Source organism: Perca flavescens, chromosome 5 (assembly GCF_004354835.1).
Source record: "Perca flavescens isolate YP-PL-M2 chromosome 5, PFLA_1.0, whole genome shotgun sequence".
Lineage (NCBI taxonomy): Eukaryota > Metazoa > Chordata > Actinopteri > Perciformes > Percidae > Perca > Perca flavescens.
Genome location: NC_041335.1, coordinates 4,902,509 through 4,928,354, shown reverse-complemented (window position 1 = coordinate 4,928,354; position 25,846 = coordinate 4,902,509). Strand labels below are relative to the sequence as shown.

At 42.0% G+C, this 25,846-nt stretch overlaps 1 protein-coding gene across 1 annotated transcript in view; it reads left to right on the top strand.

The window, feature by feature from the left end:
• Positions 1-25,846, top strand: part of LOC114555076 (breakpoint cluster region protein) — a 45,540-nt gene that overhangs the window by 6,577 nt on the left and 13,117 nt on the right. The window contains exons 2-15 of the mRNA XM_028577177.1: positions 10,701-10,882; positions 13,643-13,747; positions 14,564-14,749; positions 15,997-16,104; positions 16,330-16,390; positions 16,496-16,548; positions 16,646-16,786; positions 20,599-20,720; positions 22,624-22,789; positions 23,060-23,179; positions 23,399-23,474; positions 23,996-24,100; positions 24,932-25,006; positions 25,377-25,474. Coding sequence (XP_028432978.1) covers positions 10,701-10,882; positions 13,643-13,747; positions 14,564-14,749; positions 15,997-16,104; positions 16,330-16,390; positions 16,496-16,548; positions 16,646-16,786; positions 20,599-20,720; positions 22,624-22,789; positions 23,060-23,179; positions 23,399-23,474; positions 23,996-24,100; positions 24,932-25,006; positions 25,377-25,474 — 1,598 coding nt within the window. The remainder of the gene's footprint in view (positions 1-10,700; positions 10,883-13,642; positions 13,748-14,563; positions 14,750-15,996; positions 16,105-16,329; positions 16,391-16,495; positions 16,549-16,645; positions 16,787-20,598; positions 20,721-22,623; positions 22,790-23,059; positions 23,180-23,398; positions 23,475-23,995; positions 24,101-24,931; positions 25,007-25,376; positions 25,475-25,846) is intronic.

Here is a 25,846-nt window from a genome sequence, read left to right as displayed (position 1 = left end):
GTGACCAGTAAACTGTCCCTGTGTAAAATCTGTTGGGAGTTTCCCCTTTTTAATGTACCCTGACCAGTTTGACATATTCAGTTAAAAAGCTCCATGCTGCAGAGCCTGAGGTACAGCTTTTTGTCCAGAGGAGACTTGTTGCTGACATAATGGCACAGCTGCCTCATGTGGACCTTGCTTTGTGGATTACCAGAAGTCTGGATTTATTTTTCTGATGTTGTAATAACATTACCGTGCACGTTGTGGGATTAGACCTTGGGCAGGGAGCTTGGGTTTGAAGCAAGTTTTTGCAATTAGCGGCTCTTTGTTGTGGTCAGTGACTTTAAGGGAGCAGTTGGAAAGTGTTTGGTTGTTGTATTTATCATAAAGCATTGCGGCATTCACTCAAATCTAATAAATGAGCCTAGTAAAGCTAACTTAATCTCAGTGTTGTAAAGATGCTTTGTGCCCCGGCGGAGTATTGTGTAACTATATATAGACAAAGCTTTATAAACTGTACAACACAGTCAGTGGTTAATACCTAAAATGAGGCTCTCTGGACTGAAAGATTAGCCGCGTATGTTTATGTTCTGCACGCTGTCATGGAACATGTGAACGCTGCAGCAGACTGAGAGTTGACGTGGTCCCTGCTGCTGTTGTGTGAGTGTTTTAGTGTCTGGCATGGTGGCAGTATGTCTCTGCCTGGGAAACCTGACTGACTTCATATTAGAAACACCTACTAACTGACACAAAACAAACCCATACTTGTCCTGCCGCTACTCAGCTGCATCGCTGCGTGAAATCTTAGTGAAATGGCCAGTCTAAAATTGACGCATCTCAGGGGACCCTTTTTCTATGAATAGAAGAATAAGTGTTGTCTCCTGGTTTCTGGTTATCTAGGGCAATTGTCAAGCCTAGCTGTGAATAGAGCTGCTGATTAGCTGTGGGCCTTTTAAGGAGGCCAAGTCTCTGATGGGTCTATTTTGCCATAATTAATTATCATCATGACACTGACATGCCTGTGGCCACAGCTTTCTGGAAGGGTCGGAGTGTGTAGGCTGTCTCATGGTTAACGTATTACAACGGGAGGGCATAGAGGAAGAGGTCGGCCAAAAGGGAAATAATAAATCTCCCCGTTAGTTTAATCATATTCCCTCTGCAGGAATCAGGATATCGTCTTTTAGGATGCATTCATCTGAGGTTAGGATATGGCACGCTTGCAGGAAGGTAGACAGGTGGGATGGCTGTGACATTAATCGAAACTGTCTGTCTGAAAAGGTGATGAAGGCTGTCTGAATGTCTTGGCCTCAGTCCAGAGATTGGCCCTACTTGCTGCCTCAGCAGGAGTCATGCCGGTGCTGGTCTACACTCCCGGTTAATTGCAGACTCATGAATATTTGAGGTTCCTCAAAGAAGAAGCCCAGACAGGCCTATCATTGTACCTGGATATATCAACATCTGAGGTTTGGTGGTCAGGGAAGCTAAAGAATTCAGCCTCTCCCTTTCCTAGAGTAAATGTAGGCCTACAAGAGGAAGTGCCGGCAGCCCTCGAGGGCAGCCAAGTTTTGCGTGCGTGCGTGCGTGCGTGCGTGCATGCGTGCGTGCGTGCGTGCATGCGTGCGCGTGCGTGCGTGCGTGCGTGCGTGCGTGTGTGTGTGTGTGTGTGTAAGACACCTGTTCTTCTGTGCAGTGTACTGGGTAAAGTGGTCAAAAGCTGGCAGGTCATCAGTACACCAGGCCAGGCATCACCAGCTGCTCTCACACTAAAAGCCATGAATACTCTTTTTGTTCCTCCCCATCAGAAAACCGAACAAAAACACGTGTTCAGAAACCATGCAAGACTGTCCACCAAGATTGTCCTATTAGCTCCTCCGTTCCCATTCTAACCTACGCGTTTCCATAGATAAACCTTTTACAGAAAAATAATGTTTGGCATGTTTATGAGCTTGCGGGCCTCCCCTGGCTCAGTGATCCTCCCTCGTGCTCGGCCTCAGCCCTCTGGTCCTGCAGGCTCAGCTCCCCTCCCTGGTCCCACTCAAAGGGCCCTCTGTGCTGCTGGCTGGCAGGCCAAGTGTTTATGGAATGTCTCAGCTGCTTGTGGGGTGTGGGGGGAAATGGCTAATGAAATGTTAAGTGTTGTATGAGTTCACCTCTCTCACCACAGCCTGACCCGTGGAGCTTTTTGTTACTGCTCAGAGTTGATAGAGCCTGACCAAAAAAAAAAAAAAAAAACAGTTAACTCCATGCCCCCAGTTTGTAATACACAGTTTCTATTATAAATTCATAGTGTCTAAGATCAGATAATCCTGGGGACATCATCGGTGGGGTATTTGTTTTTTTTCAAAGGCGCAAATGATTTCTGAATCTCTGATGATTTTATTTATTCAGTGGACCGAATCACAGTAGCATCAGTAGTAGCATACTGAGGGTCCCTACATGTAAACAGAAGCCTTGAGAACTTTGTAAGTGTACAGACAGTTTATTAAAAAGATAGTTTATAAAGACCGTAGCGTTCAGGCGCCATCTTGGGAAAACAGTCATGATCAGTCGAGCGACGAACGCCGTGCAACCAGTAACATAGCTCAATCACGGCGTTTGTCGTTCAACTGGTCGTGACTGTTTTCCCAAGATGACGCCTGCTTGTATACGTGAACGCTACCGTCTTTATAATCTATCTTTTTAATAAACTGTCTGTCGTTGAAGTGTGGTGCTATTTTGAGCCTTGTTAGTGGTATAGAAGTAGCGATTTCTTTTTACTTTACCCATGGCCCGACGACTAGCGTTATAAGCTAATCAGCGGTTTGCAAGCTAGAGCTAGCTAGAGACACATCCGATTAGCATGAAAACCAATCTGAGTTTTCTGTTGCACGACTAAAACAACCTTTGAACGTACACACGTTCCACCAAAACAAGTTCCTTCCCGAGGCTATTTTGCAGAGGCGCCGTGTCTCCGTACGGCGCTCAGCGCCGCCCAAGACGATTGTGATTGTTTTAAAGAAATGCCAATAAACCAGAGCACGTTTGTCTCCCATGACGGAATGCTGAGTGGACTCGCCAGACCCTCCTCCGCAGCGCTGTGGAGGAAGGTCCGGCAATGCGAGACTACGTTTACAGTAACGCGAAGGTCCGACCTATCTGACGTCGCTGCCCTGCTTATTTTCTGTACTGTGTTGCTTTGCCAGCACCTTTTGAAAAACCAAATCAAAAGTTACGAACAACAACGTCTCACCGCTGGTCGGTTTGGGTGGTGTCATTTCCTGTAGTCTGTGGTAATTTAGGTCACCAACCTAATGTTGAAATATGAAAGCATCAAACATGCATTTCAGGTGAATGAGATGAGAGTTGATCCAGTTGTTCCTCGTCCCTGTTTGCTCAGCGCCGTTAAATTGTATGTACAGGCCCCAGGAGTTTTCTGCCCGGAAGTTATTGTAAACAAAGATTGTGGGTCTATACTGAGCCCACACACCGTTAGCTTTAACCGACTTGTTAAATGCAGACGTGCTGTAAAACCTGTGTTGCTGGGCAGATTATGACTGAGCCAATCACATTAAAGCACATCAGGTAAGGCCTGTTCACTAACATTTAATTCTGTTCAGACATGCAAATGAATATTTGATCATACCTGGAGGTCACTGTGATTTTTTTTTCATGTGGCTGATTACATTTATTAAGTGTGTTCATCATATGCTAATAATAAGCAGTGTCAGCAATTGTGTTCACTGAGAAAAACCAACATAAGGCTATATGAGACTGGCCAGACTCCAGTATGAATTATGGGCTTTTTAAAACAAGTGAGATCAAAATGATTCCCCAATAAAAATAACCAAATAGGGCTAAATAGCTACTGTATAATATTAGACATGCTGTTGTTCTCTTCTGCGTCACTAAAGCTAATCCCATGTATAGCCAATGTTTACATGTGCTTCGCTGTCTTATGTTCATTGTCACAGACTGGAACAATTATTGGACTTTGATTCTCTCCCTGTTATGCTGCACGTTACAAGCAGTAGTCTGACCACCCTGAGCTATTTCAACACACGCTGATTAGTAGGTGTGCTGGGCAGGGCGGCCCAGTTCTGACCTACCCTGCTCAATGACTGGCACTAATTTTAGGCTGCCCTACAACACATCAGAGACGAGTGCCGGTGGGCCTCACTGCCTCCACCAGCCCTGTGGTTGGAAGGGCCTCCCAAATGCAGAAGACACTTCAGATGGCCCAGGATGTGATGATGATGATGTGTCGGCTAACATTTTCTTTTGATAGGTTGCCAAAACACACAGCCATTGTCTGCATTTGACATAACATATGCCCCAGTTACAGTATGAGGTTAAAGTTTACGTGTCAAAGTCAATTTGCTACTCACAGGGAGTACAACACAGCCTGTGAAAACAGTTGTTAAATGTCTAATGTGGCTCTGGAGGAGAAAATTACTCAAGTGACATCATGTGAGTAACCATGGTTTTGGGTTGGAGACAACAAATGTTTGCACATTTAGCTCAAAGCACCACTGTGCCTACATACAGCCTTAGTAGAGCTATCATAGCTGTAGACTTCCTTTTTTAACAGAAATCCTACTTTACAAACAGCATTATGGGAAATGTAGGGTCCAGGAGCTTGAAGCAAGATATGTTAGCCTCTGCTACATGCATTTTGATTTATCATGCTCATTTTAAGTTCATATTTGTATTTTGGGTTTCTACTAGAACATGTGTACATGCTTTAATGTTCACAACACCTGTATCACCCTCTGTCTGCAACGCTCCGTTTTAGCGCCTGTCTCTTTAAGCTCCCCTCCCGTAAAGGCCCAGTCTGCTCTAATTAGTCAGCGTTTCCAGGTCTTTAGCATCTGCACTCTTGGACTCTCTGCACTGGCGTTGCAGTCGGGGAATGACTGTATCGGCACTGTAGCTGCATTTTGTACATATAGTACAGTTGTGACATCACAACCGTACGGAAGACCTGATGGCTTGTTTAAAAGCACAGATTCTAAATACGGGCTGTGTGCATTTCTCTGTGGATTGAGCGTTTTGATACTTTCACTGTATTTAGCACCTGAACTTGCTTTATAGTCATAATTTCTGGAATGCGTCAGCAACATAGTGGCTCAGTATCAGAAATTGAAAACATAAATAAATCATGTGATGAAAATAGGATTTGAGTGACAGACAGAGAGCCCATTGAGACTGTTTGTAGTGTGGAGAACTAAATGTCACCAAAGATTCTCTGAAGTGCATTACAGATAAATCTAAGATTTTTTCCACCTGTCATGAAGTGAGGGGGCCACAGGCATGGGTCACTAAATCCGGTATCTGAAGAGCCATCACTCTTTAACCAGTTCGCCTGTATTTGCTCTCGCTGGCTGCCACCGCTGTTTCCCCAGTGACCGCACAGTCCGCAGGAGAATCTGTTTCCTGGAGCCATAAAGTGGTGCCAAGCTTTTAACAACCTCTCACATTGGCATCTTCTGCTGCCTTCTTTTCCAAAGGTGCAACCTTTCTCTCCAGATCTATACAACCATTAGAGAGGCGACAGAAAGGCTGATTGAATTATTGATGTTTAAATATCTGTTTCTAAGTTAGATCGATCAACACATTTGCTATGTGGTGTTTATTTCTGGAAGCTCGCGATCTAAATTCTGTCCATCAGCTGTCTGATCTTTGTGTTGATGGTCAATATGTTCACAGTGGGGAACAGTAAGTGGGGATCTGATTCTCTCTTTCCTTGTCAGAGCAGTACAAGCTATTTAAACACACTGATGATCAGTCAATGTGCCAGGCTGGGCAGCACTTTGCCTTTTCCCAGTGGTGAAATGGGGAATTATGGATGCTACTATTCTAGTTCCAGCTCTTTCTGGGACAAATCAATAGAACTCTTTGGTTTTGATTTTGAGAATTGCTGTCTAAATGTATTCCCGTCAGGCGAACAGAATTGATATTTTATCTGTGGTACTCAAAGCAGATACTGGATCCAAAATGGATCCAAAGCTTGTTTATCTGATTGCAACTTCCCACTTTTGGTGGGTTTCCAGAACCAACACCAAACTAATTCTCCCCCATATTAAATGTCCTGCTGTGAAGTGAAAAGGCAGTGCTTTTGTGTCCATCCATGTGATGATGGCAAGCCAAACGTAAAAACAACAAAACGAAATATTTGTAAAAGCATCCCAAAGTGAACGTTCCCTCTCCTTTTTGATAGTGCGTGTTGTTCTCGTGTAGTGAAATAAGACCACACGATTATTTCTGTGGCTGTGAGTCTCTGATGCTGTGATACTGTCTCAGCTGCACATCTGTCACTCCCTCTCTGCCTGTTTACCGTAGTTCATCTCTATGGATTAGGATTAGGGCTTTGAATGTGTCTTTGCTTTGTCATCAATGGGACATGTCCCCAGTATTAAACTGCTGTGTTTGTCTTGTGAACATGGTTGTTCTTGCTCTTCTTTGCATGCTGGAGGAAGGAAAAGTGTTTCATGATGATTGATGATACTCCAGAAGGAGACTGGAAATGATGGGAGCCAAGTTGTTTGGCCGAGTCCTTATATATCCTTGAGTTCTATTTTTAGTTAGGAGTGTTCAGCGTGGTGATGCGGGAAAGCAAAGGCACTGTGTATTGTGTCTTAAAAAGGTGAAGCATAATATTGCTTTTTTTTGGATGATTTGCATTAATCTGACATTTGTAAGACCGTGACTTGTGGAAATACTGTCAAACTAAATTCTTGAAAAACAGAATTATGGAGTTCAGAGAGAGTCCAAAACAAAATCAGCTTCTCTCTGATCCACGGCTGCACGCAGCTGTTGGGCTCAGCAATCTTATGTAATGTTATTAGAATGTATTTATTACAGCTCTATTGCACAGTTAAAACCATTTTAAGCTAAAGCAGGTTGGGTATGGGACAGGGAGAACATACTGTAGAACCGAAAGGATGGCTCCTGTGTGTGACTTTATATTTTTTTTAATGATCACTTATCAGTTACTGCTAGGGCTGGGTTCCGAACTTCGATAGGCACCGACCAAATTGCCCCCATATTATCGAGTATTGAAAAATGCCTCGTCATTCAATACCAAATTTGAATACCTTAGGAGTAATACACATCAGCGTCAGTGAGCCAATAAGCATGCAGCATGCTTGTACCAAGATCTGATAATGCTGATTGCTTGTCTAACGTTACACGTCGTAGAGGCAGGTGCCACTTAAAGTGCTCACATTATGCTCATTTTCAGGTTTATAATTGTATTTAGAGGTTGTACCAGAATTGGTTTATGTGGTTTAATTTTCAGAAAACACCAGATATTTGTTGTACTGCACATTGCCGCAGCTCCTCTTTTCACCCTGTGTGTTGAGCTCTCTGTTTTAGCTACAGAGTGAGACATCGATTCCATACCTAGCATTAAAAGGGGTTAAAGCAACCTTTAGACCATTATATTGGGAGATCAAATTTACAGAAACTTTAACAGCAATTTAACAGTTCAATTAATAAATTAAATGTAACTTTTGGGCTTTTTAAATGCTCCAAAAATGTAACAGAGTGTGGTTGGTGGTTAGTATATGGTACAATGTATTATAGTTCAGATTCAAAACATTATTGGCTGTTTTACTTTTGAGTCAAACTTTTCAAAATGTTTGTTGTGTTTGCGTTCTTATTTATCATTGCCGTTGACACACGTTTCCAGATCAGTACCATATAAGTAGCTCTTTTAAACTCTGAAATATTAATATTGTATTAGCCTTAAAATCTGTATAAGTTCACTTTACTGTGCAAAAACTTTACAGGGGTTTTGCAGGTTGTTTGAGGATTTTAAAAGAGCACTGTGTGTCTCTCTCTGCTTCGGTTTATTTGTTCAGCTCTTGTTAAAGAGGTTACACACTGTTTTACAATCAGGACAAACAAAGGACATGAGAACAGGTAACGCAGAAACAAGTGGGTGGGGGGGTAAATCAAGCGAGAAGTAAAATAGATTTTCATTTTGAGTTACAATGGTTTCTTAGAAATAGTGTCCATATGCTGTTTGTCTGAACGTGTAGAGTCTTTTAGTTGCAAAAGGCATCAATGTTAGCTAGAATGTAAATATGATAGCTGTGACAGTTAGCTGAACGTGTGTGTGTGTGTGTGTGTGTGTGTGTGTGTGTGTCTGTGTGTGTCTGTGTGTGTCTGTGTGTGTTAGGAGTGGGAGAGGGAGCTGTTTGTGAAAAGATGACCTTGTGCAGAAAGCCTGTTTCCGCTCTGAAGCAGATGAATAGCTGAATTTTCCGGGCAGACCTGCCTGGACACTTCCTCAGTAGCGTTCCTTGTGATCACCAGAACATTGTTGCTCACTGAGAATCCATTGTGATGTCCCCTTTCAAAGCCAAACGAGCCCTGTGCATTTAAAAATGTTCCCATTAGACTGACACACAAACGGAGACTACAAGAAGCACAACTGGACACAAAAAAAGAAAAGAAAAATGGACTCTGAAACATTACTCTCCAAGGTTGTTAAATGCGTAGGTAATAACCCAAGCCGATTTATGTTTGCGAGTTTGCTAGTGTTTGTGAGTTTGTTGTGTCTTTGGTGAATTTAATATCAATTTGTGGGTCTGAGGCTGCTGCCTGAGAGAGGATGTGTTATTCATCCAGTGCCGGGGCTGATGTATAATCTCACTGGAACACAAGAGTGGCCTTTCACATGGACTTCCCCTGTGCTCTGAAGGCCTGCAGTACTCTCTGCCTCTCTGCTGGGTCTTCTGTGTTTGTTTGAGCCCTTTTTGTCACGGCCTCTGTGGATGTCATCCTGTCAGTCCGCCTGTCTCTCCAGGCCTCTCCAGGGTGCCTCGGGTTTATCCTCCCCCAGTTTCCGGAATCCTCTCTTTCCTGTTTTCCAGCTGAAGTGAACCGGTTTTGTAGCCTCTTCTTAACATACCTTACATCCAGGGCTTTTCATTGACACCCGCCAACCTGCCAAATGCTGGCAAAAAGGAACTTTGGCTGGTAACATTGTGAAGTTATTACACTGCTTGTACTACTGATCCTACATTTCCCATCAACACCATGTCCTGACGTGTCGTACAACCGTTGGCTAAGTACCTAGCGTGTGTGGTATCGATTGCGAGCTACACTGAAACGGAGAAGCCGAACGGATAGTAAGTTAGGAAAAAAACAAACAAACATGTGGGTAGTGGAAAATCTGATTGGCTGGTAACTTTAAAAATCGACTAGCCATGTTGGCTGGTGATCAAAACACTTAATTTAAAGCCCTGCTGACATCCCATGATTGCCTTATTTTTTATTAGCACTGTTGGCGATAGCTATTCTGCATCTGCCACATCCTTGCCGACGATAATGATGATACTGATGATAAGTGCTGGTGAGTCGGGGGTGGCTGACAGTAATTACAGGATACAGAGTCTGTTGATCCTCATCTTCAGGGTGTCCTAAAAAGTCTGACATTACAGGGATGACGAGCACAACAGGTATTTCTGACTTGTTACACTTGTTTCTGGCAGATACTCGCTGTCTGCATGTTGTAAAACGTGGGTTTCTAATCCCAGAATGTACATCTTTTCTGCCCATTGTTCTTATTTTCAGGAAGAACTGTGCTGCTTTCTGAGCTTTGAGACCTCTTTTATTCGGAGACTCACAAAGTAAATATTATACCAGGTTACAGCAGGACCCTTTCAGATTCTCTCTGATCCTGAAGGAGACACACTGTACAACAAGGCTGGCATGAGCAGAGCCCACGTGTTGCCCCTGCAGTTTCCCAGGCTTATCCACTTGCCTGGCATGAGCCCTCGGTGGCTGGCTAGGCTGTGTGGTAGATTTGTGTCGGTCACAGGTTTATAAAGGTTAAAAGAGGATTTGATATAAAGACAAATGTCAGTAAAAGACAGCACGCTGCTTAGGGTTTATTGCCAACTGACAGTACTGGCGTTTCAGCTTTCGTTAGACATGTATGTCATTTCTCAATCTGAGAAGAATTAAATTACATTTTATTTTTTTAGGCTTGACAGCTGATGGACAATAAAACGTAACTTAAAATTTCATGTGATCCAGTCATGGCTCGATTAACACACTTGGGGCCCCTGGAGCAAAAATGAACTGTAGGCGCCCCCCACTGACCCCGCCCGCGTTCCTTTCACTCTCAGTGGCTGGTACAGTGCTTAGCGTAATTGAATACGCCCATGCTAAAGTTGACTAGTTTGGGCTCGGGCAGAGAATCTAAACTCTAACTTCAAGTGAAGAGTGACCGAGAGGCATTATCGGCACTATGTACTTCAATTGACTTAACGCCTGTTCACGGAGCTTTCAACTCTGATATAATGCTGGATAGTTTAATGAATAATAATGCATCATATTTTAATTGTTATATTTTGTGAGTAAAATCGGAATCTCCAACGTAACCAGTAACAATTCTCTGTCAGGTAAACGTAGTAGTACAATGTTTTTCTCTGAAGGAGAAGTACACAAGTCAGTAGTATACAGTTGAGTTGCATTGGGGGCCTTATTGAAATTATTTTGGGGTAAAATGGTTCTGGAGAAAGCTACAAGCCACAATACCACAGGCCAAGCGCTTTAAACAGGCACTGCACCAGTTATATCAACTGAAATGATGAAGGCATTAACAATGAATTTCACTATGTTTCAATCAGTTCAGTTTGCTGCATTACCCATGACGTCTCTCCGTGTTTACTACACGGCTTAACAGTTTAATGACACCCCATGTGACTGTTGTCCTTTGTTTCCCACAGAGGCTCCCTACAACGAGACCCTTCCGTCTTACGTCTACGACCTGGAGCACCCAGACGAGCACCAGCCTCGCCACGACCCTCTTTCCTTCACCGGGTCCCCGTCCCCCTCGCCACGACTCTGCTCTCACAGCCGGAGCAGCCGAGACACCCAGTCCTCCGGCTCCCTGGAGTCCACGCTGTCGGTAATGTTACTGGGTCAACTCCCACCCCAATATCTCTGACACGTTAACTGTGTCTCTCAGCTCGCAGTGCTGCTGCTGCTCTCTCCCTCATCTTCCTCTGGCTGCTCTGCTGTTGTTCCCTGGCTACTGCTTTGTCCTTCGTTTTCCTCTCTCCACGCACTATGCAACACTGTCAGCAGCTGTGGCTTCTCATTCCATGATGAAAAGTTACCTGGCTTTGTGTCTTCTGCTGTCTGTGTATTTTAGAGCGGTCAGTCTTACTCTATAATACCATTCAAATTATATTTGTTATTTTTTGAATATTTGAATAATATTCAAATATTTAATGCTCATATGAAGCCTGTTATAAATATGTACTACACTACTCAGGCTTATGCTTTGTCAATGCCACTATAACGCTTAATAAGCGTGTGGTTGTTGTTGTTACACGTTCTGTCCACTAGAGGGACTTCCAACATCAGCCTGGCCTTGAAGGGGATCTACATCACGGCGCATTGCAATTCCGACACGCCGCTCTCTGTTTACATTATATTCCACCACGAACACATAGCAGCAAACACAAATCAACAGAGGACGCTGGAATGAAACATTATCTAACAAGTGTAGTGAAGCGGCTCTGTTGTAAAGGCTAACGGTGCTCGGTTAGCACAATGACATGTTTGAAATCACAGCTGAAACAATTTGTCATAAACTTTGTAACATAGTGTTAGCCACGATGCTAACGGCATTAATAACTAAGCCAAACGGTGCTGTCACTACTATTTTAGTGATTTAAAAGCGACCTGTTTCTTGCAGATTGTCAGGTTACTGAGAATCCAGCTGTTAGAAGGTAATATATATATATATATATATATATATATATATATATATATATATATATATATATATATATATATATATATATATATATATATATATATATATATATATATATATAAGGCAGCTAACATTTATATATCTTGAGCTGTCTCCATGAAGCTCCCAGCTAAGCTCCTATAACTCGCAACGCACTTAGGAAACCAGAACGAGCTAACTATTGATAACATAAGCATTTTTGGCCTCAGTGGATGTCGATATTAAAGTCGTGTTAAAACTATTTCCCATCCTTCTTCTGATTTCCAGCCGCAGCCTGTCACTCCCCGTTACGTACTAACGTTGCTCGGTACGTAATGTACTGTAATGTCACTCTCGTAACTTATTGTTCATCAGACGTGACATGAGAAGAAGGAGATTAGCTAACATTAGCCAACCTATTTATTAAAAAAAAAATAAATCACATTTGAATAGTAATTTCAGCATTTGAATAGTATTGATTTTTTTACTGTTTGAATTATATTCGACTTTCGGAATTCGTTCCAACAGCCCTAGTGTATTTAGTTTAAAAGTACCAAATCAATCCCAACATTCTCCCTCAAAAGGACAGCAGATCATTTGTTAAAGCCCACAAGTTAATTTCAGGTTATTTGTATTGCTTAATATAATTCTTTTAAATAAATAGCACCAAATTCTCCCATGCCAGTTTTAGTGCTTCACTGAAGTGTTTCACTGAATTATGCCATCATTTCCCATGAACCTCTTTCTTCCTGTTGCTAAGAGGATATCGCTTCTTGTTATTTTACTCCTATGTGGTGTTGCTGCATGTGCGTCAAAGTGAGAAACATGCTGGATTTCCTGCAGTATCTGACTGGAGGATTGTTTAGTAATTACACAAATCTTTAAAAATTAATAATATTATTAAAGAAATGCTGTATAAGTGTAAAACTAAATCACTTTTAAAGAGGCTGACCTGTGACTAGATGTTTCCTGGGTTGAATCCTATGCCTGACCAAGTAAATATTATGCAAAGCCGAGAAAATAATTCCAATTTCCTCTAAATTGTCACTTTGGTGATTTAGTATTACACTTCCTCAAATGACGACATCATCTGGGTTCTTATCTTAGTTCTCTTTGTTGACATTATACAACTTTTTTCACAGGCTGAGTAGTGCTTCTGTATAACGAGTAAACTGGACTTCATGTGTAAAGTCAGTGATGTTACCCATTAGAAAGCTACAGAAGAAGTGCCCTTCAGGCATTCAATCCGATGAGGCATCCAGAAGCCAACAATAGAATAGGCATTATGGGAGTGCTTCTCAGTATGAAGCAGGGCATTGCTGACAAACTCCATAAAAGCTCAGCAAACATGTGGGCGAACAGATGTTTAAAAAGAGACCCAGCTCCCCTCCCCCTCTGCCTGGTTCCTGTCCTATCTGTGGTGTTCCTATCCTCTGATGTGTACACTTGGTGATCTTCAAAGCCTAAATCTTGATAGAGAGGGGGGGGGGGGCTTAGTCAGTGTGCAGCTTTTAAAAATAAATAAAAAAATAAAATTGCTAATATAATGGCATAGCTTGATACAGCCTCTCTCAATGCTCCAGTGAGCTGCTTACTGACATGATAGCCCGCACCAGGATGACTGATGGCTTTGACCTGTTTGGAATAACAACTCCTGGACTAGAAACACATTAGATGCTGGGAGTCTCTGGAGCAGGCGTTGTGGAATGTAAAACTCCTACAGAGTTTAATCAAATCTGGTCTGTCCCTAATCCCACAACAACAATATCTGCAGCCAGGGGTTTACAGAGGTGTGCGGGTGGTATGTTAAAGATCAAACCCATTTAAAGTTTGCGTATCATATCTTCATCATGGGCCTCTTGTGGTGGAGAATATCTTCTCTTCATGTTTGAAAATACTTTTCTCTCTCCACCATGTTTGTGTCAGGTGGAGTTGGATCAGGAGAAGGGGCTGGAGATGAGAAAGTGGGTTCTGTCAGGAATCTTGGCCAGTGAGGAGACTTATCTCAGCCACCTGGAGGCCCTCCTGATAGTATGTCTGACTTATAACACACACACACACACACACACACACACACACACACACACACACACACAAACACACAAAATATCTTTTCCTGAGTTGGCTGCAAGACAAAAGGACAGAGCGATATGATTGAAACAACTGCTGGTTTAGCTAGCATCTTTAATTGTATTGTCTTTAAATGCTTCTGTGTTATAAATAAATAAATAAATAAATAAATATATATATACACAAACTTTTGAAAAGAAGAAATAACACATTCTTCCTCTCACAAATAAAAAAAATGATTTAACAGGTCATAAAAACATACCCTTGCTCAATTTAATACATGATAAATTATGTTAGCTAATGTTAGCAAACTTCAGCTAGATAATGCCATGTTAGTTACTGTTGGTAAGAGTCAGTTCACAGATTCCTGTCTGCTAGTGCTACAGTGTTGCACTACATTTTTTGCATTTAGCGTTATCCTGTAATTGCCACTTGTGGTTACAGTGGCCGCTGCTGTGAGTAAGGCTGACTTACTTGTTACATTCACACACAGATATTGTCAATTTACAAAAAAGTAAATGTGCTAATGGCATAATGCAATTTAGCTTGTTTCAGCAGATCTCCTAGACTCTAAATATGTATTATGACCCTTGTTGTGTTTGTGAAAAGGCTTCTTTCTACAAAAACAAGATAATAAAAAAAATAAAAAGTAAACTGTGCTATTATTTCTTCTTACTGGCACAGGTTTTCTGTTGAAGATAAGTCTGAATGAACTATTATTTTTTACAGTAGATTCAGTAACTGTTGCCTTCATATGGACTGTGGTTATTTATCCAGCCCATGAAGCCTCTGAGGGCCGCAGCCACAACTTCCCAACCAATGCTGACCATCCAGCAGATAGAGACCATCTTCTTCAATGTGCCAGAGCTTCATGAGATCCACAAGGACTTCTTTGACGCTCTGCTGCCCCGAGTCCAGGACTGGGGCCACCAGCAGTGTGTGGGCGACCTCTTCCAGAAGCTGGTATGGTGATGATATTTTTATTAGCCTCAGTAGGAAAACTAAGAAAACAGAAATGTTCATGTTGTAACTGCAATGTGTATGTGAAAAATTGTTTTGCCTATGTTATGTTCTACTTTCTGTCGTGAATAAATGTGCCAACACAAACGTACCAAGTAATCCATTGGTGTTGGAAATCCATTTATATTTTGTAAATTATATTAACATAAATATAATAAACTGTGCTTCAGAAAAAAAATGACAAATATAACATTTCTTACTTCAAGATTTTGAAGGAAAACAGGTCATGACAATGTTTCAGAGTCAAAGCAACAAAAACCTGTTTTTCCTCTTCTTTTGATCTAACTTGAACGCAGCAGAAAAATGTGCCAATAAAGTAACGGATGGGTGAAATGTTGCAATCATTGTTTGATGTGAAACACTTTGAGCAGTTGTTTATCTGCAGTATGAGTGTGTAGTTATAACCATAAGGTTAAGCAATCCCTTCAGCTGATTTAAACCCTCTTTTGGATAAGAAGACCAAACATCAAATAACATGAAACCTCACATCATCAAATTGTATGTTGGCTTTTGATCAAACGCACCACCATTTGTCACGTCACTAACGTTCAGAAACTAATTATAGCACTCCTTAAATGTCATGCCTTGATCATTAATGATGTTTAAAAAGAGGGGGACTTTCAGGGGGAAAAGGTGGCTGTTAGTAATGCTCGGTGGATGTTGCAGTGCACATGTGAGTAGACTGCCTGGAGTCATCCCCTGGCCAGATAAAAGCCTCGCTTCACCACATTACAGGCAGTAAAGGAAAACCAAACGCTTTATAGGAGGTCGCTGAATAAGAGCTACCTCAGTGTTTTCTGTTGGATGAAAAAGATGAAAAAAACGTGGCCGGGTTGGCTCAGCGGGTGGAGCAGGCGCACATAGACATGGAGGTTTATGCCTCGACGCAGAGGTCCAGGGTTCGAATCCGACCTGTGACGATTTCCTGCATGTCTTCCCCTTCTCGCTCCTCTTTCTCACCTCCATTAAAAAGGTGAAAAAGCCCAAAAAATAATCTGAAAAACACACATGCATACATGGATTTATATATATAGACACGTGAACAAACATTGAATCACCTTCAAATGCATTAATTCCTCATGTAATACTGTAATACTGACTCATGTCTGAGTTGAGCATACAGTGAAGAGTAAAATCGATCTTCTCTGTAAAGGAATAAATCTAACCTCTGCTCGACGTGTGCCCTGTAGGCGAGCCAGCTTGGAGTGTACCGGGCCTTTGTGGATAACTACGAGGTTGCTGTGGAGATGGCGGACAAGTGCTGCCAGGCAAATGCTCAGTTTGCAGAGATATCTGAGGTATGTAATCACGCTACGCACAGCAGGACTGCAGCAGGCAAGTATTTGATGTTGGACAGCTGCCCGAGACAAGTGATGACAGGGCAGTTTTCAGCGGTGCTCACAGTGTAAAAGCCACGCTGCTCCTTATAGTGGCGCTGATTGTTTTAATTGCGCCGTGGGGCAGGGATTTAATGAGGCTATTTTTTTTTCTCACCATTCCCTCTGCTGTCATCTTTCTGCCAGAATCTCAAAGTCAAAAGCACAAAGGACTGCAAAGACCAGTCGGCTAAAAATTCACTGGAAAGTGAGTACTGAGTGAAATGAATGGCAAGCCTCCACAATAATCAATAATGCTATAAGTAGATGAGCTGTGCCTAGGCCTGTTGAGCTGACTCTTCCTCCTCCACAGCTCTTCTCTACAAACCTGTGGACAGAGTGACGCGCAGCACGCTCGTTCTGCATGTAAGTCAACCGGCCAAACACAAATCTGGAGCCACATCTCGTCTGCATGAAGAGAGTTTTGGGGGATTGAATTTGTCATCGTTTGTGTCTATTCTAGGACCTCCTGAAGCACACGCCCTCCAGCCACCCGGACCATCCGCTGTTACAGGACGCCCTGCGCATCTCTCAGAACTTCTTGTCCAGTATAAATGAAGAGATCACCCCACGTAGACAGTCCATGACAGTTAAGAAGGGAGAGGTCAGTGTGGAAAGCTCAGTCACTTTTCATGATCTCCGAGATATACTAATGGCTCTGTGTAGGGCTGGGCGATATATGGAGAAAATCAAATATCACAATATTTTTGACCAAATACCGCGATATCGATACCGCAACGATATTGTAGTGTTGACTATTGGTGCTTTCACAAAATACTTACACAATGAGATTTTTCAGTAATGTGGATATAATGACTAAGTGGGTAAAGGCAAATAATAGAACAGTTGCAACCGTCTGGTAAGTTCAGAAAATGACATCACTTTACTGTAATGCAACCTTTAAAATCAGGAAAAGACAACACTCATGCCATATTACAATATTACCATATCCAAAATCTAAGATATAATATCGATATATTGCCCAGCTCTAGCTCTGTGACTCCAAAGGGATAAATAAATCCACTTGTCATTTTTACAAATAAATGTGCTCAGGCCTGCTGAAAACCAAATGCAAATAAAATATATTTTTAGTAGGTAAATCAGCAAGGCTTTAACGTCCCCTCCATATTGTCAGCTGCATTTAGACTACTTCTGATAAGTGAGACGGGCACTTAATTGAGACCAAATTTGCTGGTTATTCAACAAAATAAATTCCATCAATTAATTTTGATTGAATGTAGCACAGGCTGTTGTAGTTGCTATTCACCAAGGGCTTGGGTAGAAGAGAATGACAAATTAAGAGTAGGTAGAGCTTGTTCCTTTTGCTAAGGACAGTATTTAGTGGTTCAATTGGTGCGGTGGCACAGCGACGAGGCCTTGCACCACAATATTGACTCCCTGCGTTGCTCCTGCTCTTACCGTATATGGTTTTATATTTGTCCAGTATATGCTTCACTAATTTAGGCCCATTTTTGGTGATCTGCTAACTGTTAGGCGCAACAATGTTTTGTTATACAGCATTTAGAAGAATTGCGATTGCTTTCTGACTTTCTGCAAAATGAAACCGTAGCCTACGTTGGTGGCCTGAAGTACTTGTGCGTTGGTGTGTGCTTCGATCTCTTTAAGAGAATAGCAGGGCCGGCGTGTGTGTGGGGAGTGTGTGGTAGAGAGAGTGAGAGAGTGACGGCGATTAGCTTCAGAGCGAGTGCTGACTCTAGAGTCACAGTGAGAGAAGCAAAGCGTCTCCCCTGTTCTTTCTGACCACGGTGGGAAATCTGTAGCAGGAAAAGTTAACCCTCTCCTACCAAGCCACGGCATCATCATCATCACGTGTAGTTAAATCTTTTGAGAGGTGCACATCAGGCTACGCTGTTGAGTCCTGCGTAGGGTCCGACGTAGGGTCTGGCGTAGGGTCCATGTCTCCACTTGACTGAACAGTCAATCAACTGAACAAAAATCAGTACTGTACAGAATTTTAAAACACTTTAACTTATTTGATTATCTCACTAAAACAGCAGCATTGTGGAATTCAGGCTCATACCTGCCGCACGTAAATTCCGTCATGTCTTGTCTGTTGACGGTAAAAAAAAAAAACTGAGCACAAGGTGTCTGGAAGCTGCAATAAAACCGGAGTGTGAGTCAGGTTGCTGCTGACTCATCTCAGCCTGTCTGCTTCACTGTAGTTGTGAAGGAAGTGGAGCGTAGAGGAAGCTCGTGACAAAGCAGTGCAAACACTAGAGGCAAGGAGGTCTCTGTGTCGCAAACCAGGAAAGCCTATCGATTACTCCCATCCTTCCCTGCCGCAGTGTCAACTCTGCTTCCCAGAAATGACCTGCAACACCCCTTATCAACTAAACTGTCTAACCAGGCTTCTGCGCTGGGTGTGTACCGATTTCCCGGGCTTCCTGACCCCTCGGTCCCCCTCCCACAACGTGTACCTCAGGGCTCTGATTCAGATGAACTGACTGAAAACTTCCTCTGTTTTTCTGGGAACTGGCCTTGCCCACCAGGGTGGGATATTAAATCAAAGAAAGTTCTTGGGAACATTCTTTTGTATATATAGTTTAGGAAGTCTGAAGTCCCACCAGGAGATTGACAGATAACAAGCCAGCACATGACAATTAGTGTGAAATACGAGTTGTTGTTGTTGTTGTACGTAATCAGTTCTCGACTAAATTCGACTGTAATTACTATGACCATTTAAACCCATAAGTTTATCTAGGTTCACCTGACCTACATGCCTCACTGCTCAACGTCTCATTACTGTATAATAAAAACAGAAGCAGATTCCAGTGCCAGGAGGGTGTGAGGACTGCGCAGTTACAGCTCTTGTTTTTCCATTGGATTATTGACTATTTGTGGTCCTGTTTGTGTCACAAAACAATGAGCGGATGTCACCCTGTCGCCTCTTTTTGAAACCAGGGCAGTGCTTGAACATGTTTGAGGGCCATACCGTCAGGCCTGTAACCAGCCAGCACTGAAGTAGGAGTGTGCAGAAAACCGAATAGGAAAGCCATGCTGCAGTGATTTCCTTGTTTTTGTCGAACTGTGGTTGGTGTGGGATGGCAAAGTCCCACATGGGCTGTGTCACAGTAGACAGCCTCAGCCCAGAGGTCAAAAGGAAGAGCGGAAACTTAGATCCACGCTGCTGCAGGAAGACCTTGTGTCGTCGCATCTGCCTCCAACCTCAGGCTGGGTGGATCAACAATGATTAGCTGTCACAAATATCCATTATTTGTGTATTGCTCAATGATTGATAACCCAAAAATGAACAAGACTAAGAGTCTACAGCCACGCCAGCGGCTCTGTAAGGTTGTATTGTAACCACAGTGTTGATTTAAACTAAATGCTAATGTGAGGATGCTAATGTGCATCATCAGTGGGCGATCTGCTGTAATGATTTTGTTTACTTCCTCTATGAGGTTTGGTCGCATTCATCCGACAGCAGTTGCAACACCACAGGCTGTACAATAACTACAACGACGTACAAACAGCAGCTAACAGCAAACTGAGCATCAATGTAAAAGTTAAATTAGATACTGTACTTTCAGCAGTTCTGAGTAGTGCAGCTATTTTCTTTCGGTGCAGCACAAAAGTGGTTGAAAGCAGCTTAAAGCTATAGTGCGTAGTTTCTGTCGCCCCCATGAGGAATTCTAAGTAATAACAACAACACTGTCAGCGCATCCACATGAAGCAGGCCTTACCCCCATTTTCCACCAGGCGCGTTTGCGCTGCGTTCCAGAGGCACCGCTGGAGTTTAATTACAGGAGTGCATGGAGTGGAAGGTAAATACTAGCTTAATAAACACGTGATTGTTCTGTAAAGTACTTGTAGAGACAATATAATCTGCGAGTCTGGCAGCAAGACGTGCCCAGTGGAGAATCAGGGTTAGGTGATGGCGCACCACCCCCACCCCTCCTCCACACAGTTGCTGGTAGCGTTTAACCCGTCTAATCAAGGAGGACACGGAGGATTTAAAAAAAACAAAACATGATGGACTCTTCAGAAGAGGTCATTATCTTGTAATTTTTATGTCCTCTCGTCTCTAAAGCTGAACGCTGCCGTTGTCCTTTCTCAGCGGTGAAGTTAAACGCATCACTCGAACTTCTGCGCGCGAAAGTCTCCGGACTGCTACATTTTGTAAACACAGCTAAACTGAGAAATACAGAGAGAGTTTTGTGGAGCCGATAGGCTTAACTAGCTTTCTATCAACTGGCATTTGGCAATGGCTTGAATGTAACGGACGTTCATTAATATGATGCTTCCATCCTAACTCACAGTTTTATTAGTCCAAACTACTGAGAAATTAAGGTCATTCCAAGCATACATCCTGTATTTGTATCTGGGTTCATTTGAGGCAAACAAGAGTTACTTACTAGGAGCGTAATGACGTAATTTATCATTTCCTGTTGGCAGAACCGTCAGCTGCTCCGGGATCGCTTCATGGTGGAGCTGGTCGAAGGTTCCAGGAAACTCCGTCACGTCTTCCTTTTCACCGACCTGCTGCTGTGCACCAAGCTGAAGAAACAGGCCGCGGGGTGAGTCCGGGTCGGCGTCCAGACCAACGTTTTTAGAGATCCAGGCTTGTAGACCTGGAAGATCCACCGTTTCAAATCCCTGTTTGGGAATGAGAGCCACGCCGCCCAGACTTTTGCTGAAAATAGAACGGCTTCATTGTTTCAGTGGAAGATAAAGATTATAATTTTTCCATCAGTTTCTTAAATGTGTTTGCGAGCTTGTGGCCAGTCGTACTGTTGGTTAAACGCTGCTTAAAAACCAGTAGTGGAAGAAGTATTCAGATCCTTTACTTAAGTCAAAGTAGCAATACCACACTGTAAAAATAATCTGTTACAAGTAAAAGTCCTGCATTGAAAATGTTACATAAAGGTCCAGTGTGTAACGTGTTTAGTTGTTCATTATCAAAATCTGTGTTGCCCGTTCACCAACTTGTCCTTTTTCATGAATATTTACAACCACCATCAATTCCAAGTATTCCTTTTGGCTTGAAATTTTACATTTGCATTTGGATGAACTGGGGTAGACGCTCCATATTCATGCGCCATCTTGAAATACGTTAGCCGATAAGGGACATACAGGACATACTGCTCCTCCTTTCGCGTTTTCTCTGTCACATGATAAACTCACAGGTGCTGCTAATGCTGCTAATGGGTAGTGTAAATTTCCGGCCCCGGCAAGTTTGAAGAAGGAAACATGGAGGACCACGCGTATTCAAAATCCAAATGTCAGGAACAGGAGTCTTCATCTTCAGCCCAGTGTGAAGGCTACCGTAGCTGTAATACGTACTTTGAACTGCGCGGTGTGCGAGAGAGTTGATTGCGATATATGATGTCAACGCTAGACGGGAGAAATTCCTACACATTGGACCTTTAAGTAAAAGTATAAATGTATCATCAGGAAAATTTAAATAAAGCATTATAAGTAAAAGTACTCAATGCAGAAAAATTCACACAGTTCTGTCAGTCAACTAAGGGTTTAATCAGCTAATCATTTCAGCTGGACTTGTATGCCTGTATATTGTTGGGTAGTTTAATTTATAATAAAACATCTTATTTCATAAACTACGGTACATTTTGTGTGCAAAAACCTTAATTTGTAAAGTAACTAGTAACTAAAGCTGTCAGATTAATGTAGTGGAGTAAAAAGTACAATATCTCTCTCTGAAATGTAGTAGAGTAGAAGTAGAAAGCAACATTAAAAGAAAAGACTCAAGTAAAGTACAACTACCTCAAATTTGTACTTAAGTACAGTACTTGAGTAAATGTACTTAGTGACATTCCACTACTGTTAGAAACCATTCTGGTAAAAAAAAAAAAAAGCATGACAACATGACAGTTACTGGGTGAGGAAGACATGTTGTCATTATAATATTAACAATAAGAACACGTTATTAATACAGTGCTTTTCGTGGTACTCAAAGACCCTTAGGCACATTAAGCATATTGAAAACAGGTAAAACAATAAAACCAACACATAAAACCAAGCATATTAAAGATGCAGTAGGTAAGCCTTATAAAACTAACTTTCTGTCATATTTGCTGAAACTGACCCTATGTTCGAGTAGACCTACATGAAGCAGGTCATTAAAAAAAATCTGGCTCCTCTGGCTCCACCTCCAGCCTGTAGTGCGATTTGCAAAAATCCCTCGCTCCCTATTCAGATGAACCAATCAGGGCCAAGGGGGGTGTCTAACTGTGTGTCAATCACTGCTCATGCACACGCATTCATTCTCCCTTGTGGGGGGAGGGGCTTAGGAGACCATTTTGGGCTTTAGCAGAAAGGGGAGGAGGGACTGAGAAGTTGTCGATGTTCAAATGTTTTGGCTAAATCCTGGATCTTCTCAATCCTACCTATATATAGCACCTTTTTAAAAGCAAGTGAAACAATAAAAACAATAAATACACACATCTTTTCCTCCAACAGAAAAGGGCAACAGTATGACTGTAAGTGGTACATCCCACTGGCCGACCTGACCTTCCAGACCATCGAGGACTGCGAGTCCACCCCCATCCCTCTGGTCCAGGATGAGGAGATCGACGCCATTAAGATCAAAATCTCCCAGATCAAGAACGAGATCCAAAGAGAGAAGGCGAGCTCACACACTTGGCAAACACACCTACACACATTAAAACCTCACCAACACAAAATACAAGGAAAACATGACCGAATTGTAGTTTAATATTTTCTAAGTATGTGTACTACTGCACTGTAGAATTGATGACAGCTTTGTACCAAAGTCTGAAGACAAAACTGAAAACTAAAATAAAATGAGGAACTTAAAGATTAGCACATGTGAATCGAACAAATGTCTAGACAGCCTGTCCTGCGTCACATTAACCCCGGTACTGTTCATCTGTAGAGAACCACCAAAGGACCCAAGGCGATCGAGCGACTGAGGAAGAAGTTATCAGAACAAGAGTCTCTGCTGCTTCTCATGTCCCCCAACATGGCGTTCAGAGTGGCCAACAGAAACGGCAAGGTGATTCAGGGGTCCTTAAGAATGTTCCAAAATGAGGGATATTTAAACACGTATAAAAATTCATGCAAAATATCTTTGGGAATATCTTGTACTGTCAATAAACAACTTCTTAATTTGGTTTCTGCTGCCATCTGCTGTTACCAAGCATTAAATCATGAGAGTTCTATTAAAAATACAGCATATCTTTCTTTTTTTTTTTTTTTTTTTTTTTACTTTCAGGGTTTCACCTTTATCATCTCTTCTGACTATGAACGGGCCGAGTGGAGGGAGATCGTTCGCGAGCAGCAGAAGAAGTGTGAGTTTTCCTGGCACTTTCTATAAGAAAACAGTTATAATATGTCCTATTAATAATAGGGGGTGGGTGAAAAAATCGATACAGCATAGTATCGCGATATTTTCCGTGGCAATACTGTATCGATACACAGACACCAAGTATTTATCTATTAATACATATGTATCGGTCAGTTTGTCTGCTTGACAATCCCGTTTTGCAGCAATAAAATTGAAGTGAGATGAACAGAGACATTTATCTTTTTTGGATGAAACAGATTTCCTTTTGGGGACATCATTTGAAATTGGGAAGAATTTGAAGTTTAAAAAAAAAGGGTAATCAATTGCAATATATTGCAGCATATTGCAATATGTTTAAAATTGCAATAATATCGTATTGTGACATAAGTATCGTGATGACATAAGTATCGTGATGACATAAGTATCGTGAGGCCTCTGTGATTCCCACCCCTAATTATTATATATATATTAAATTATGTCATGTTTATAATAATGTCATATGTGTGACTTACATTTACCCTGCAGGTTTTAAAAGCTTCTCTCTGACCTCTCTGGAGCTGCAGATGCTCACTAACTCATGTGTGAAACTCCAGACTGTTCACACTATTCCAATGACCATGAATAAGGAAGGTAAGGTTCACTGGGGCTTTTTAGGGTTTGTGATTTCTGTCCTGTTCAAATTTGACCAGTTTTCAAACTTTCTTTTTGAGAAATTGAGTTTCTTTTAGCCAAATTGCCCTAAAATAACTGAATGACGTTGGCTAGAAGCCTAGGTGTAGCACAGAATGGGTTGATCATTTATATTTATGCTTTACAAACAGGCAAGCCAAGGTGGCCGGGTTGGATCAGTGGGTAGAGCAGGTGCACATAAACGGAGGTTTATGCCCCGACGCAGAAGTCCAGGGTTCGAATCCGACCTGTGACAATTTCCTGCATGTCTCCCCCCTCTCTCTCCCCTTTCTCACCTAGCTGTCCTATCCATTAAAGGCAGAAAAGCCCAAAAAATAATCTAAAAAAAAGAAACTGGCAAGCCAAGGACGACAACAGGTGTGATTATGTGCTGCCAAAAAAAATAAGAAGTGAATTTAATAACGGTACCCTGACTAAACTGACAAAAACACGTGTGTGATTATCCATCAACAAACATTGCTCTGATCTTAATCATAAGTCAAAAGAATTTATTATTTCTGCTTTTTTTTTTTTTTTTACTCCAATATTATGTATAATGTCATCCAAACGAGGTTTATTGACCATGAATCCCAAAAAGAAATGTAGAACTAGTGCTATTAAGTTGGAATGAAGTTGCCCAAGAAGGTATAATACATGATAATGTATACTTTATGCTTTGTAAACAGGCAAAACCGAGAAGAAAAACAGGTGCATGGTCGACAGGAAGACATAATATACCTACAGTTTTGTATTTTATATTAACGTGTGTAATCTGAACGCTGCCCTCCACAGATGATGAATCTCCCGGTTTGTACGGCTTCCTAAATGTCATCGTCCACTCTGCATCAGGGCTGAAACACAGCTTAAGTAAGTGGCTTTTATTGTCCTCTTTTTGACTAGCGATCATCTCACTGATTATCCTACAGGTTGCATGTGGTGTCACATCATCCCTTGTGTTGGCCCTGACTTCTCTGCTGCCCCCCTTCTATCTGCAGCTATCAGCTGGGTGGGCGCCTTAAATATGTCTTTGGCTTCTCAAATCACTGCCTGCTCATTCTCTACTTTGTGCTCTCGGTTACTAAAGTTAGTCACGCAATAGTCAGTGGCATGTTTCAACCAGTGGGGATTCCGCTCCTCTTTGCTCTTTCTTCATGTCTGAACTAGCAGTCTTTTTTTTTTTTTTTTTTTTTTTTTTTTTGATTCAACCCTTAAAATGACTTGTGCTTGTGCCCGCTAGACCTTTACTGCTCTCTGGAGGTGGATTCCTTCGGCTACTTTGTCAACAAAGCCAAAACACGTGTGTACAGAGACTCTACAGAGCCCAACTGGAACGAGGTGAGAGTGCAAATCAGAGTTTAGAAAGTGAATGGGTGAGATCCAGCCTCAGTATATACTGCGGTGTGTCTTTAAAGACAGGAAGTAAAAGACTGTGTTTCCCTAGACATAATAAACTGTAAGAAATGTAGGGCTGTCACACCCTTCTGATTTAGTCGACTGATTGATTAGTTGATTTAATTGACAGATCTGTGCGCTTTGAGTGGTAGTATAGCACAACATAAATGGCGTCCTTTTACCATCTGTATGACTAAGTTTCTCCACAAAGACTCATGCAAAAGTACCAAATGTGCTTGCATCTTTCTTGTAAATAAATCATTCGGCGTGAAAAAACTTGAAAAATTACCATCGACTAAAGAACTCAAAATCAGT